Below are 13,868 nucleotides of genomic sequence, written 5' to 3'. Positions count from 1 at the left end.
AAAGTTTCATATATGCAATAGTCCTTTTTCTTCAGCAAGCTTCTTATCTCTATTCCCCTTTGCAGGTTCAGACTTTTATTCTCTCCCCTTTTATGTTTTTGTTGTCACAAGTTGTCCCTACTTATGCTGTGAGTTGATTTCTGAGTTGCAGTAGCAAGTTGTCTTTTTCTTCTTTTAAAATGTTTTTTCCTTCTTTACCCTTTATGTTACGTTTAAGTGTATACTGCCCTATTTTGTGTAGGGATTGCCATTTCCTGCTTCTATCTATCTGTTTATAATACTGCTCATGGTTTTGTATTCTTTTGATTTTTTTGTTTCAGGTCAAATAGCCTCCTTCAGTATTTCTTATAATGCAGGTCATGTGTTAGAAAATTCCCTCAGCTTCTGTATGTCTGGAAAGGTCTTTATTCCTCCTTCATATCTAAGGACATCTTTGCTGAACATATTATGCTTGGCTCATAATTTCTCTCTTTCAATAGTTTGAATATTTGATTCCACTCCCTCCTTGCTTATAGAGTTTCTGCTGAAAGATCTGATGGGCTTTCCTTTGTAGGTTACTGTCTTCTTTTCCCTGGCTGCCTTGAGAATTCTTTCTTTGTCATTAATTTTTGAAAGCTTCAGTACAATGTGCCTTGGAGAAGACCTGTTGGGATTGAGGTAATTAAGTGTTCTTTTTGCTTCTTGGATTTGAGGATCCAGTTCTTTCCACAAGTTTGGGAAGTTCTTGTCAAGTATTTGAATATACTCTCTGTTCCCTTCTCCCTTTCTTCTCCTTCTGGTATACTCCTTATTTTTATGTTGCTCTTTCTGATGGGGTCAGAAAGTTTTTGTAGAGTTCTTTCATTTGTTTTAACTCTCAAGTCTCTCTCTTCCATCTGTGTCATTACTAGATTTCTATCTTCGATGTCACTAATTTTTGGCTCCATCTCGTCAGCTCTATTACCTAAGCTGGCTGTTTCATTCATTCTTCATTTCTTTTATTGAGTTTTTCATCTCCAGGGTATCTATTTGGTTCTTTTTATTAAATTTAAATCTCTTCGCTAAAATGTTCATTCTGTTCTTTGGTTGTGTTTCTGAGTTCAGTAAACTGCCTAGCTGTGTTTTCTTGCATCATGTTGAGTTTTTTCAGAACTGCACTCTTGAATTCTCTGTCATTTAATTCACATATTTCCATGTCTTTAAGTTTTTTGACATTTTCTGGAGAGTTTTCATTTTCTCTCTGAGCTGCCTTGTTACCTTGGTTATTCATGGCAATTAGTGAATTATTATTTCTCTTCCTGGGCATCTGCAGGAGTGGGTTCTGCAGCAGGTTGATATAAAGAGGTCTTTCTTTGGCTTTCCAGTAGGTGTTGCTGGAATGTTTTATTTTCTGTCCCGCTGCAGCCTTTTATTTTCTCTCACACTGTAGCGTTTTATTTTCTCTTGCGCTGTTCCGGCTTCTCATGCAATGGGGGGTTCCTGGAAGGTGGGCTTCCCCTCTGTGAGCAGGTCGCCTGGGTCTCAGGGCACTCCCTCCGTGGGAGGATGTGGAAAGTGATAGCGTTCTGAGCTTCTGAAATCCCAATGCTGCCCCTGTAGCCTGATGCAGAGCCTATATGTCTCAGTGGCTCTGCTTTCCCCTGCAGGGATCCTTCCAGAAAGGGGTGGGCTGTGAGAGGTGGCTGGTGTGTTTGTGGCTCTGAGCAGTGGCGACTACCAGCCCATGGCTGTCTTGCCCATAAAGTTCCTTCCCTTCACCGGAATTAGTTTCTCCTTGTACTGAGCAGTTCATATGAGTTAGAAGGAGCCAAGGAGCCAATTTAGGGAGGGAGATGAGTTCAGAATTGGACTGGAGCTCAGACATATCAGGTACATAACTGGCATGAGTCTGTGGCTGCGGGACCGTCCCTGCAATTCTCACAGCTGTTGGTATTCTGTTCTTTAATCTGACACTGCTACTGTTTCTTCTGGAGCCCTCTTCTAACACTGGGAGCGTGGGAGTAGGGGGAGCTCTGGGAGGGTGGGGGGAAGGCGGCCAGGCTCCGTGTCTTTGTTTTCGGCCTGGCAGTGAGAGCTTAAACCACCATTCTCACCCTTCTGTAGCCAGTCTTTGCTCTGAGGTCTCTGCTTTGAGTACTGGGTTCAGCCATATTATATGCTGATCCCTCGGGCAGGACTGCGGGCCACAGAGGGTTCACCTGCAGCCTGAATTCTTCCCTTTCCCAGGACTGCAGTGAGCTCCGTCCACATCCTGCGGCCTGCATCCCAGGTCTCTGCACTTCCCCTTCCCTCCTCCCCTGCTCACCTGATTTGCCCACCTTCGGGCCATTCTAGGCACAGATCTCTGAGATGTGCTTGTGGGTTGCGCAGGGAACCTTTTGTTGAATTATAGCTGTTCAATTTGTTTTAACTTCCAGGGGAGATTTCAAGAAGCCCTCCATTTCTGTGACCTGTTTTTAGATTTCCGAGTCATTATTGAGTCTTTATTCTCCCTTGTCACCTTGTCCATTCAATCCAAGTCCTGTTGTCCCTGCGCAGTGCCCACTTGGCCCTCCTTTGATGGCTCTCCTGATTTCGTCTTCCCCCTCCTGAGACACGGTCAGTGGAGCCTCCCAGTTATTTCCGTTGTCTCCTGTCATGGGCCTTCCTGTCATTTGACACTTGTTGCCTGTAGACCTGAGGCTCAGGATCTTGCATTTAAGTTTGTTGATGGTGAGCCATCCAAGTGCGTTAACCCACAGAGTTGAAGTCACGTTGACATTTTACGCAGCTCATTCTACGTGCTGGATAGAAGATGGATTTTGATTGGATTGCCTTGAATATATAGATCAATTTGGGGAGAATTGACATCTTAACAATATTGAGTTTTTCAGTCAACCAACACAGTATCTCTTTCCATTTATTAGGTATTTTTTCATTTCTTTTGTCATTATTTTGTTGTTTTTAGCATGCATATCTTGGACATATTTTGTTAGAGTTAGACCTAAGTATTTCATGCTTTTGTAAATGGCACTATTTTTTAAATTGTGTCATAGGAAATTTTATTGTTGGAACAATAAATCCAAAAATTGATTTGTTTTTGTACCTTGACTTTAATTCTGTGACATTGCTAAACTCACTTGTTAGTTCTAAATTTTGTAGATTCTTTGGGATGTTCTATGTAGACATTCATGTCCTCTGCAAATAGTAGCAGCTTTATTCCTTCCTTTCCAACCTGTATGCCTTTTATTTCTTTTGCTGGCCTTCTTGTACTTGCTAGGACTCCCAGTATGATGTTGAGTAGTACCTGCCTTTTTCCCAATCTTGGAGGGAAGGCATTCTGTTACTATTAAGTATGTTTTCAGCTGAAGGAAATAATCCCATCAAATCCTATATCAATATAGCTACTGCAACAAAACATTTAGTTTAACTGTAAATTTTTTAGCAGCCAAAGCAAAAATGAGTTTGGGTATGAAACTTAAGTGCCATTATAACTTCAATCCATTCGTGGTAGGCTTTTCAGAGAGCTGGGAGAGAAGTGGATATTTCCCCCACCATTTTCAAGACAGGAATAGCAGCAAATATGCTAAGATCATACGATTTTACATTACTCATAGATCATGCAGGGGTTAGAGGGTGAGCTGGATACTCAGGCCGTGAGGTAAATAGGAGAGAAGGTGGCTTCCAATGGAATCTAAGGAGTGGCCAAGGCTTTAAAATAATTATGTTTGATGGTAGAGATCATAATGGACGTGAATATGGGTATACATTTTCTTAGACGTGGTACAATAGACCAGCACCAATTAGCTATTATTTATTAATGCTGAAGACTCACAGGGAGACTGTCTAGGCAAATGGGTGTGGAAATTACTCACTAGCCATTGAAGCAAAAAGAGGCTATCAGGATGCCTAGACTTTTCCCCATTCACAATGTCCTAAGGACATTGGATGATATTCTTGGTCAGGGAAACCCAGATTGCAAAATCCTAGGATGAATTTATTTCTAAATATCAAAAAAACAGAGCAATCTGTACTCCTGATTCATAAAAAATGTGACTATGCAGGACATAGGCATTGTTATTTAGCTCCTAATGCTCCCCATGAATCACGTACTACAATAATGTCCACCTGCTACAGTAATCTAGATATAATTTCTAAGTGATTTGAAGAAAAAAACATTTTCAGAAAAATCAATAAAATATGGAGAAACAGGCACCCCTTGCTAGGAGGCATCTGCTAATGCTGACTATGGCCAGGGTTGAAGGGCAGTGCAGTATGTAGTTTCTTTCACGTGCTTTAAAATACAACTCAAATCACACTGCTTCTCTGCTTGAAGTGGTATTCACCAGGGATAATTGAAACATTTCTCCTCACTGGGATAATCTGTGTTTTTTGTTGAGCGCTTGTGCAGATTAAAAATATAGCATCACCTTCCCTCAGCAAAAAACAAAAACATCAAGCTCTGCCCAAGTCTTGCTGCTAAATAAACAGATAGGTTTCCATCATTCTAAAGACTAATAAAATCACCAACAGTAAAAACTCATTTTTTTTGTTTTATATTCAGATTTAATGGACATTTATATGATGTAAACATCCAGACTAAGCAAGTCTATAGCGTCAGAAAATAAATTAGTGGTTGTCTAGGATTGGGGGAGGGCCTGAATTGGGGGAGTGAACGCATTAATTTTTTTGTTGCTGCTGTAATAAATTGCCACAAAGAGTAGCTTAAAACAACACAAACTTATTATCTTCCAGTTCTAGAGGTTATAAGTCCAAAATGTGTTTCACTCAGCCAAATTCAAAGTGTTGGCTAAGGACAGAATCTGTTTCCTTGCCTTTTCCAGCTTCTAGAGGCCACCCACTTGCTTGGTACATGGGCTCCTTCTTCTAGCTTCAAAACCAACAATATTGGGACAAGTTTATCTCATGCTGTCATCTCTGTCGTTCTCTCTTCCAATTAACCTCCTCCACTTTTAAGGACGCTTATGATTACATTGGGCCCACGTGCATAATCCAGGAAAATCTGCTATTTTAATTTCAGCTGATTAGCAACCTTAATTCTATCCGCAGCCTCAATTCCCCTTTGACATGTAACCTAAGGTACTCACAGGTTCCAGAGATTAGGACATAAACATCTTGGAGGGGAACATTATTCTGTGTATCACAAGGAAAATGAGAGTGTTGATGGTTATGGCGCTTCTTTCTGGGATGATGAAAATGTTCTAAAATTGATTGTGGTGATGGTTGCACAATTCTTTGAATATACCCATAACTACTAAATTGTGCACTTTAAATAAATGTTTACATTGTATGGGATGTGAATTATATTTTAATAAAGCGTGTGTGTGTGTGTGTGTGTGTGTGTGTGTGTGTGTTAGTGTTTCTAAAACTGAATTCTGTAATCTTCCTGCCTGAAACTGGCTCCTCTTCCTGAATTTCTCATCTTAGTTAATGACACTTTCATCTATCAGGGCATCCAAGCTACTCCTATACAGCTATCATAGGTTGCTTCTTCTCATAACTCATTCATTTTTTTAATGTCCACTGTTTTCACTTCCTAAATAGTTCTTTAATGCATCCCTTCTCAGTCCTGATCTTTCTTAATGTAAATGAAACTTTACCTCCAAGGAAGACAACTGTTTTTGTCCAACGACCTCTTTTGCAGTGTAAGGATACCTGTGCACCCCTCCAAAACCAATTATATTAAAATACAAATAAATAGTTTAAAAAATAAATTTGTAGTGCATTAATATATGAGGTGTGATAAAAAAATATGGTGCATGTTTTAAATTTTAAAAATTATTATACTAAAAGACACATTGCCGTTAATCCCCCTCAAAATACTACCCCTCGCTTTGAACATACTTATTCCATCATTCTTGCCACTTTCCGAAGCAGTTCTGGAAGTCCTCTTTCGTGAGTGTCATTACTTCATCCTCTATCATGACAGTGTTCCATGTCACACATCGCTTCTGGTACGGTAACTTCTGTCAAATAAAAACATTACAGTGTGTTCTCATCCACCTTATTCACCGCATCTGGCACCGTTTGACTTCTGGCTCTTCCCCAAAGTCAAAATGATCACAAAAGGTAAATGTTGTGAATCGATTCAGGACACGGAGGCAGTCACAACAGCACAACTAAACACACTCACAAAAGAGGACTTCCAGAACTGCTTCAGAAAGTGGCAAAAACAATGGGATAAGTGTGTTTGAAGCGTGGGGGAGTAGTTTGAAGGGGAATTAATGGCAATGTGTCTTTTACTGTAATTTTTTTTTTAAAGATTTTATTGGGGAAGGGGGAACAGGACTTTTTATTGGGGAACAGTGTGTACTTCCAGGACTTTTTCCAAGTCAAGTTGTTGTCCTTTCAATCTTAGCTGTGGAGGGTGCCATTCAGCTTCAAGTTGTTGTCCTTTTAGTCTTAGTTGTGGAGGGCGCAGCTCAGCTCCCGGTGCAGTAGCTGTTGCTAGTTGCAGGGGGCACAGCCCACCATCCCTTGCGGGACTCGAGGAATTCAACTGGCAACCTTGTGGTTGAGAGCCCACTGGCCCATGTGGGAATTGAACCGGCAGCCTTCGGAGTTAGGAGCACGGAGCTCTAACCGCCTGAGCCACCGGGCCAGCCCTGTAATATTTTTTTAATTTAAATATTTGCCATATTTTTAAATCACATCTAATATGTGCGTCTTTACCAATGTGATGAAGTGAAAATAGCTACAGGTGAGCCTAATAACGATTATAATTTTGAATTAGTGAGAATAGCCCATATTTTGAGATTATCTGCATCAACTGTACGTAATGTGACATGAAAATATCTCATTCCTGTTGGTGACAAAATTACTGCTGATACTACTGTAGTTTGTCGCCAACGCATAACTAAAGGAAATGCTAAATTTCGGTTAGAGATTAGCGAAAACAATGATAAACTTTCTCTCCTATTCAAGATCTCTGAGGATCCCAGGTTAAAAAGCACCGCACTGGGGGCAAAGACTACAACCACTGAGCGGTGCGCTCCGGGGTCCTAGAGAGGAAGCACGTGAGGCTTGGGCGACGCGGCCTCTGTGACGCCCGTCCGGTCACGCCGCATTTTGCTCTTTTCGTGAGGTGAGTGTTGAGGTTTGTCGCCTCAGGGTCCTTGCTAGGAGCGTATTCTTTGTCCGTTGTCCCTGCTGCCGGGGTGGAGGGAGTTGGAGGCCGTCTGCGGGCCAATCCCGCCCTCCCTCGGGTGCCTTCGTTGGCCCCATCCCGGGCGGCTTCTTTGGGGGGAAATGGAGGCGGTGGATGGAAAGGAGACGACACAGCCAAAAAGCCCTTCTGCTCGTTGGACCAACAACTACTTATCGAGCAGCTAAATGCGGGTTCGCTGTTCTCGGCTCCCCGATGCAGCAATGAATGAGGCAGGGCGTGGGTCCCGACTTCTGAGAGCTTTCGGTTTAATGGGAAAGTTAATTAATGGGAAAGTTAATTAATCAAATCTGATCATTTCACCCCTCCTGCTCGTAACCGGGTAGCTGTGGCCTGTTGCTTTTAGGTCTAAGACCGAGGCACCGTGGGCAAGGCCCTGCATGCATTGGTCTCTTACAACTTCGCCCTCGTTTTGCACTCCCCTTGGTTCTACAGTTTTCTTGGCCTATCACTTCTAGAACATGCTCTTGCACTTGCTGTCACTTTTTTAAAGATTTTCCTTTTAATCCAGTTAATTCCTATTGACTCTTATCATTTAGAATAGATTCTCACTGGCACTAGTCACAATTGTGATCTTAAAGTTATTTATGAGAATATTGGATTAATGTGTGTCTTTAGTCTAGGCCAAGCTCAATGACAAGATGGATCACACCTTTTTTTCTCTCTCTCCTGTATTTCACACTTGGCCTGAAATAAGTATATGATAAATGTTTGTTGAATGATAAAAGCACAAATCAATATATAATCTCAAACTGGGTGACATATACAGGAAAGGGAATACTGTGCTAGTGGAAAGTGAAACATGGGGACCTGACCTGGTCTGTAGAGCATGATCTGAAGAATGAGTTGGCATTACCTAGGTGAAGAGCGTCAGGCTGCTGGAGAGTATTTCAGGCAGAGAGTATCAATCACAAAGTTTCTAAGGTTGGGGAAGAGTGGTTCATACAGAGGCAGTAACAGGTACAAAGGTCCTGAATTAGCATAGTAAAGAAAACTGAAAAAAATGCCAGAGTGGCTAAATTAAGGAGAAGGGTGCTACAAGATAAGGCTAGCAGGAAATTACAGCATGCAATGAGTTGCTGTGGGGAAGATGCTGGCCTTTTGGTAGCATGACTGCTTAAGAATACAAAGTGTCTGTAGAGGATGATATAATTAAAGTAATAACCCATACGTTTTGGCATTTTGAGGTGGCCTTTCAGGGTCCTTTGTAGTTATCACTGGGTCCTAGAATGGAATGATTAGCAAAAAAGATGCCTGCCCCAAGGTCCAGGAAAAGGAAGACTTACTGAGATTCTTTCGGAATTTTCTTGGCTACTCTTATCTATTCTTCCATATTAACCTTAGAATTACTTTATCAGGTTCTAAGAGAAATCCTATTGAATTGTGATTGCAAGCAATTTAATGTAGTTATTGAAAGCATGGCCTTTGCAGTTGTGCAGCTGGGGGGATATAAAGTACAGCACTGGGAATATATGCTGTAAGTAAGTATTGTAATAACTATGTATGGTGTCAGAAGGGTACTAGGCTTATGGGGTGATGACTTCATAAGTTATACAGAGGTTGCCAAAAAAATGTACACACATTTTAAGAAAGGATAAAACTGTATTAAAACCACGCTGATGGTAACCACTTTGAGTACTTGTAATTGCAGAAGTCAAACGTGACATACTCATCTTTTGTTATTGGTATTATTGAGTATTACAGTTTTAATAGTTTTTTCCTTTCTTAAAATATGTATACATTTTTTTGGCCCCCTCTGCATAAATGTCTAATCACTATGTTGTACATCTAAAACTAATATATTGTATGTCGACTGTAATTTAAAAATTAGAAAAAGCATAGCCTTTGGAATCTGGCAGATTTGGCTTGGGATCCAAGTTCATCCATACACAAACTGAGTGACCTTGTTAGAGAAAATGATTCTCTTAGCCTTGTTTTCTCATTTGGGGAAAAGAAAAGGTTTACAGGCTTATTGTGGGGACTGGATGAGAGGATTTGTATTTTTCATCCAAAAACATGATATTTCTTTCTCCTTTTTTTTAACCTTATATGTTTCCCAGTAAAATTTTATTTTTAAAAATGAATGGGTTTCCTCTTGTTAGATTTTGCTTCTAATTTGTTGGTGTCTTTTGCTTGTTTTGCTCTTTACTCATGTTCCCCCAGTACTCATCTCCTACCAAGGACAGTGGGGATTATAGGCTCTGCTGCCCGAGGGCAAGTTTCTTACTTACCCTTTCAGAATCTGTGTCCTTAGAATTCAAACTTCATGTTATGGTATGGATTAAAAGGAAATACTCATATACCACTCACTCAGTGGGCATTTAGTAAATGATTGTTGCTATTATTATTGGCAGGTATGTTGGTTTAAAGGAGAGCCTTTGACTGAGCCAGGATTAGTCACTCTTTGCTTCTTCCCTCAGCCACTGCCCTTCACTGACAGGAATCCCAGGTGATGGCAGCCATGCCCCTGAAAGCCTGGCACCAGGTAAGGTTTGAGGTAGAGTGAACACACGTTGGGGACTGACTGAGCACTGGGGCAGTGAAGGGAGAATAAGTAGGTCCTGAGATGCCTCCTGTGAGTGGGTGTCTGGACGTATTGAAGCTAATTGTCCACTTGTAGGTGTAACAGTGAAAGACAGAGTATTGACAAAAACAAAGAGATTTTGCTCTAGGAAGGTTAATTAATGAGAGACTCTCCAGGGTTTTCGATAATGTTTTTATCGTGTTTTATAACAGTAAATTTTATGTTCAAATGGAAGTTCTTCTGGTAGTGAGAGAAGTTCCAGATTTTGGGTTGTAGAAATAGTCATTTAATGGTATAACACCCAGTTCTTTCACCTTTTCTCATTAGCCATTCCTAATTGGACCCCTCCCTCATGCTGTCCCCTGTGTCCCACACTGTGGCCCTGAGTCAGAGAATTGGCTCTGGGGCAACAGGAACCTCTTGTTTTAGGAGATGGTGACCTTCGAAGATGTGGCTGTGTATTTAACCCAGGCAGAATGGGCTATCCTTTCTTCCACACAGAGGGCCCTTTACAGAAGTGTGATGCTGGAGAATTATGGGAACTTGACATCACTGGGTAAGGTCACTTTCCTCCTCGGACTCAGATCTACGCTTTCCCACTTCCTTCCTTCTTTTTTCCTTATAGGCCAGGGGTGCATTGTGGAGAGGGAGGTGTTGTGTGTGGCATCCTTTACTGCATGGCCCCAGGGCTGAGGTCAAATGACCCACTCAGAGGTTGTTAGGTAGGGAGACGCTTTGGGTCATTCATTTGTTCCTAATGTAGGGAATTGCTGTCCCCTAATAAGAATATATCCCATTCTCAGAGGGGCTCTGCACAGTAAGGATTAAGTAGTTTCTGTTGCCAGAGCCAAGTTCTCAGCTTGTTGCTATCCTCGCATTGTCTAGGGAAAGGTGTGACCCCTTTCCTATGTTTGTACATGTCTTGCAGGGTCTCACTAACTTACTACTCTTAAGTAGGAAGAGGTCACAAATGCTCAGATCCCCCTCCTCCTCTTCCTTTTCTTCCTCCTCCTCCTCCTTTTTTTATATTAAATATTATTTTATATTAATTTCGGGTGTGCAGCATAGTGACTAGACATTTATATAATTTACAAAGTGATCCTCCTGAGTAGTACCCACTTGGCACTATACATCTTTATTACTATGTTATTGATTATATTCCATATGCTTTACTTTATATCCCCATGACTTTTTATAACTAACAATTTGTATTTCTTAATCCTTTCACATTTGTCACCCTGCATCCAACCCCCTTTCCATCTATTACCCATCTGACACCATACATAGTTGTTATAATATTATTGATTATATTCCTTATGCTATTTCCCTATGACTATTGTGTAACAACCAATTTGTACTTCTTAATCCCTTCCCCTTTTTTGCCCATTCCCTACCCTCCTCCCATCTGGCAACCATAAAAATGTTCTCCATAACTATGAGTTTGTTTCTGTTTCATTTGTTTATTTTGTTCTTTAGAGTCCACTTATGAATACAATCATAATGACATTTGTTTTTCACTGTCTGACTTACTGCACTCAACACTATACCCCCTAGGTCCATTCATGCTGCCGCAGATGGCAAGATTTCATTCTTTTTTACGGCTGAGTAATAGTCCATTGTATATACCATGTTTCCCCAAAAATAAGACCTAGCCAGACAATTAGCTCTAATGCATCTTTTGGAGCAAAAATTAATATAAGACCCGGTATTATATAGTATATTATAGCATATTATTATATTGTATTATACCCAGTCTTATAGTAAAATAAGACCAGTCTTATATTAATTTTTACTCCAAAAGACACATTAGAGCTGATGGTCCTGCTAGGTCTTATTTTCGGGGAAACACGGTATGTACCACCTCTTCTTTATTCATATTCAGGGACACCCAGGTTGCCTTCATAGCTTGACTTGTAAATAATGCTGCAGTGAACATATGGCTGGCTACACATATCCCCTCAAAGTAGCATTTTTAGTTTCTTTGGATAAATACTCAGAAATGAGATTACTAGGTCCTTCTTTGTTTCTTGGTATAGCCTTTGTTTTAAAGTCTATTTTGCCTGGTATAAGTATTGCTACCCCAGCTATTTGTTTGTTTCCTTTTTCATGAAATATTAATATATTTTCCATCCCTTTACTTTCAGTCTGTGTGTGTCTTTCGGTCTGAAGTGAGTCTCTTGTAGACAGCATATGTAAGGGTCTTGTTTTCTTATCCGTTCAGCCCCCTGTCTTTTGATTGGAGCATTGAATTCATTTACATTGAAAGTAATTGTTGATAGGTATGTAGTTATTGCCATTTTATTATTCATATTTTTGATTTTTTTTTTTTTTTCAGTCCCTCTAAGATTCCTTGTAATACTGGTTTGGTGGTGATGAACTCCTTTAGCTTTTTCTTATCTGGGAAACTCTTTATCTGTCCTTTGATTCTAAATGATAGCTTTGTTGGGTAGTGTAATCTTGGTTGTAGGTCCTTGCTTTTCATCACTTTGAATATGTTCTGTCAGTCCCTTCTGGCCTGCAGAGTTCCTTTTGAGCAACCAGTTGATTGTCTTATGGGAAATACCCTGTAAGTAGCTAACTTCTTTTCTTTTGTTGCTTTTAAGATTCTCTCTTTGTCTTTAACCTTTGGTATTTTAGTTATGATGTATCTTGGTGTTGGCCTCTTTGGGTTCATCTTGTTTGTCACTCTGCATTTCCTAGGCTTTTATATCTGTTTCCTTCACCAGGTAAAGGAAGTTTTCTGTCATTATTTCTTCACATATGTTTTCAATTCCTTGCTGTCTCTCTTCTCCTTGTAGTACCCTTATGATGTGAATGTTAGTACACTTGAAGTTGTCCCATAAGCCCCTTAAACTATCCTCATTTTTTTGGATTCTTTTATCTTTTTGCTATTCTGCTTGGGTGTTTTCTGCTACCTTATCTTCTAAATTGCTGATTTAATCGTCTGCTTCATCTAATCTGTCGATTCCCTGTAATGTACTTTTCATTTCTGTTATTATATTCTTTATTTCTGACTGGTTCTTTTTTATATTTTTTATCTCCATTTTTATGTCTCCTATCTCTTTGTTGAAGTTCTCCCTGAGATCATTGAGCATCCTTATAACTATTGTTTGGAACTCTGCATCTGGCAAATTGCTTGTCTCCATTTTGTTTAGTTCTTATTCTGGAGCTTTGTTCTGTTCTTTTATTTGGGACATGATTTTTTGTCTCCCTATTTTGGCTGCTTCCCTGTATTTATTTCTATGTATTAGATAGAGCTGCTGTGTCTCCTGGTCTTAGTAGAGTGGCCTTATGTACTAGGTGTGCTGTGGGGCTCAGTGGTGCAGTCTTCCTAGACACTTGAGCCACACACTCCAGATGTGTCCCTTGTGTGGGTTGTGTGTGCCCTCCGTTTGCAGTTGAGCCTTAGTTGCTGTTTGCCCATCAATGAGAGGGATTGACCCTTGGGCTCATTGGTTATGAGGACTGGCCATGACTACAGTGGAGGAGTTGTGTAGGGGCTGACCCTACAGAGCAGGATCTGTCTCAGCAGTGTTCTGGTGCCTGCTCAATCTGCTCTTTGGGTGTGTCATCCTTGGAGGCGGCTGGGTGATGCTCTAGCTTGTTTTGAAACTGGTCACTGGGCATGCCAGCCCCAAGACCACCTGGGAAGGGACTCACTGCAGGTCAAGTTAAGCCACAGCCCATGCCTTACCCAGGTCCATCTGGCAGGAGCCACAAAGCCATCCGCAGATGTCTGCCACCTGCACCATACTTGGAAGTGCCTCGAGAGGCTAAGCCATGAACCAAGACTGGCTGCCGCTAGTACCGGACTTAGGGCTGCTCAGCCAGAGTTACAGGATGTGCTCAAGCCAGATGCTGCTTGTCTGGGTTCCCTGAACCTTTGAGCGACCCTAGAAAAGTCTGCGGCATGAGCCAAGGCAGGTAGTTTGTACAAAAAAACACTGGAAGTGGTTTGGGTATGCCCAAAAGTTGGATGGGGCAGGGGTATCAGAATCATCAGGGTGTGGCAAAGGAATTGTGTTAGCCAACGTGATGGAGACTCAGATATGATGGCCTCCTGTGTCTGCACAAGGGTTCAACAAAGAAACAATGGCTTCCGCCAGCTCCTCCATCAGGGAGAAAGCTGCCCTCCAGCCCTTGTCCTGAAGCCAGATAACTCACTTCCCCCATATGTCCCTGTCACTTCTCCAGCTCCTT

General features: G+C 41.1%; 1 protein-coding gene across 16 annotated transcripts in view; it reads left to right on the top strand.

Moving 5' to 3' along the window:
* The window catches only part of LOC109461305 (uncharacterized), an 86,658-nt gene that overhangs the window by 61,859 nt on the left and 10,931 nt on the right, over window positions 1-13,868 (top strand). For 6 of the 16 annotated variants that reach the window (XM_074314612.2, XM_074314616.2, XM_074314610.2 and 3 more), the window contains 3 exons: window positions 6,904-7,063; window positions 9,565-9,629; window positions 10,098-10,224. The exons of 2 other annotated variants lie outside the window; for them this stretch is intronic. In XM_074314612.2, the coding sequence (XP_074170713.2) occupies window positions 9,597-9,629; window positions 10,098-10,224 (160 nt within the window). In that variant the 5' untranslated portion in view covers window positions 6,904-7,063; window positions 9,565-9,596. Of the gene's footprint in view, window positions 1-6,903; window positions 7,064-9,498; window positions 9,630-10,097; window positions 10,225-13,868 lie in introns of all 16 variants that reach the window. 8 more of the 16 variants (XM_088800251.1, XM_074314615.2, XM_088800252.1 and 5 more) reach the window with 4 other exon arrangements.

This window comes from Rhinolophus sinicus, chromosome 8 (assembly GCF_057876585.1).
Source record: "Rhinolophus sinicus isolate RSI-liver-muscle chromosome 8, RSI-T2T, whole genome shotgun sequence".
Taxonomy (NCBI): Eukaryota; Metazoa; Chordata; class Mammalia; order Chiroptera; family Rhinolophidae; genus Rhinolophus; species Rhinolophus sinicus.
Note: the sequence above shows the minus strand (reverse complement) of the source record. Positions and strands in the feature narration are given on the sequence as shown.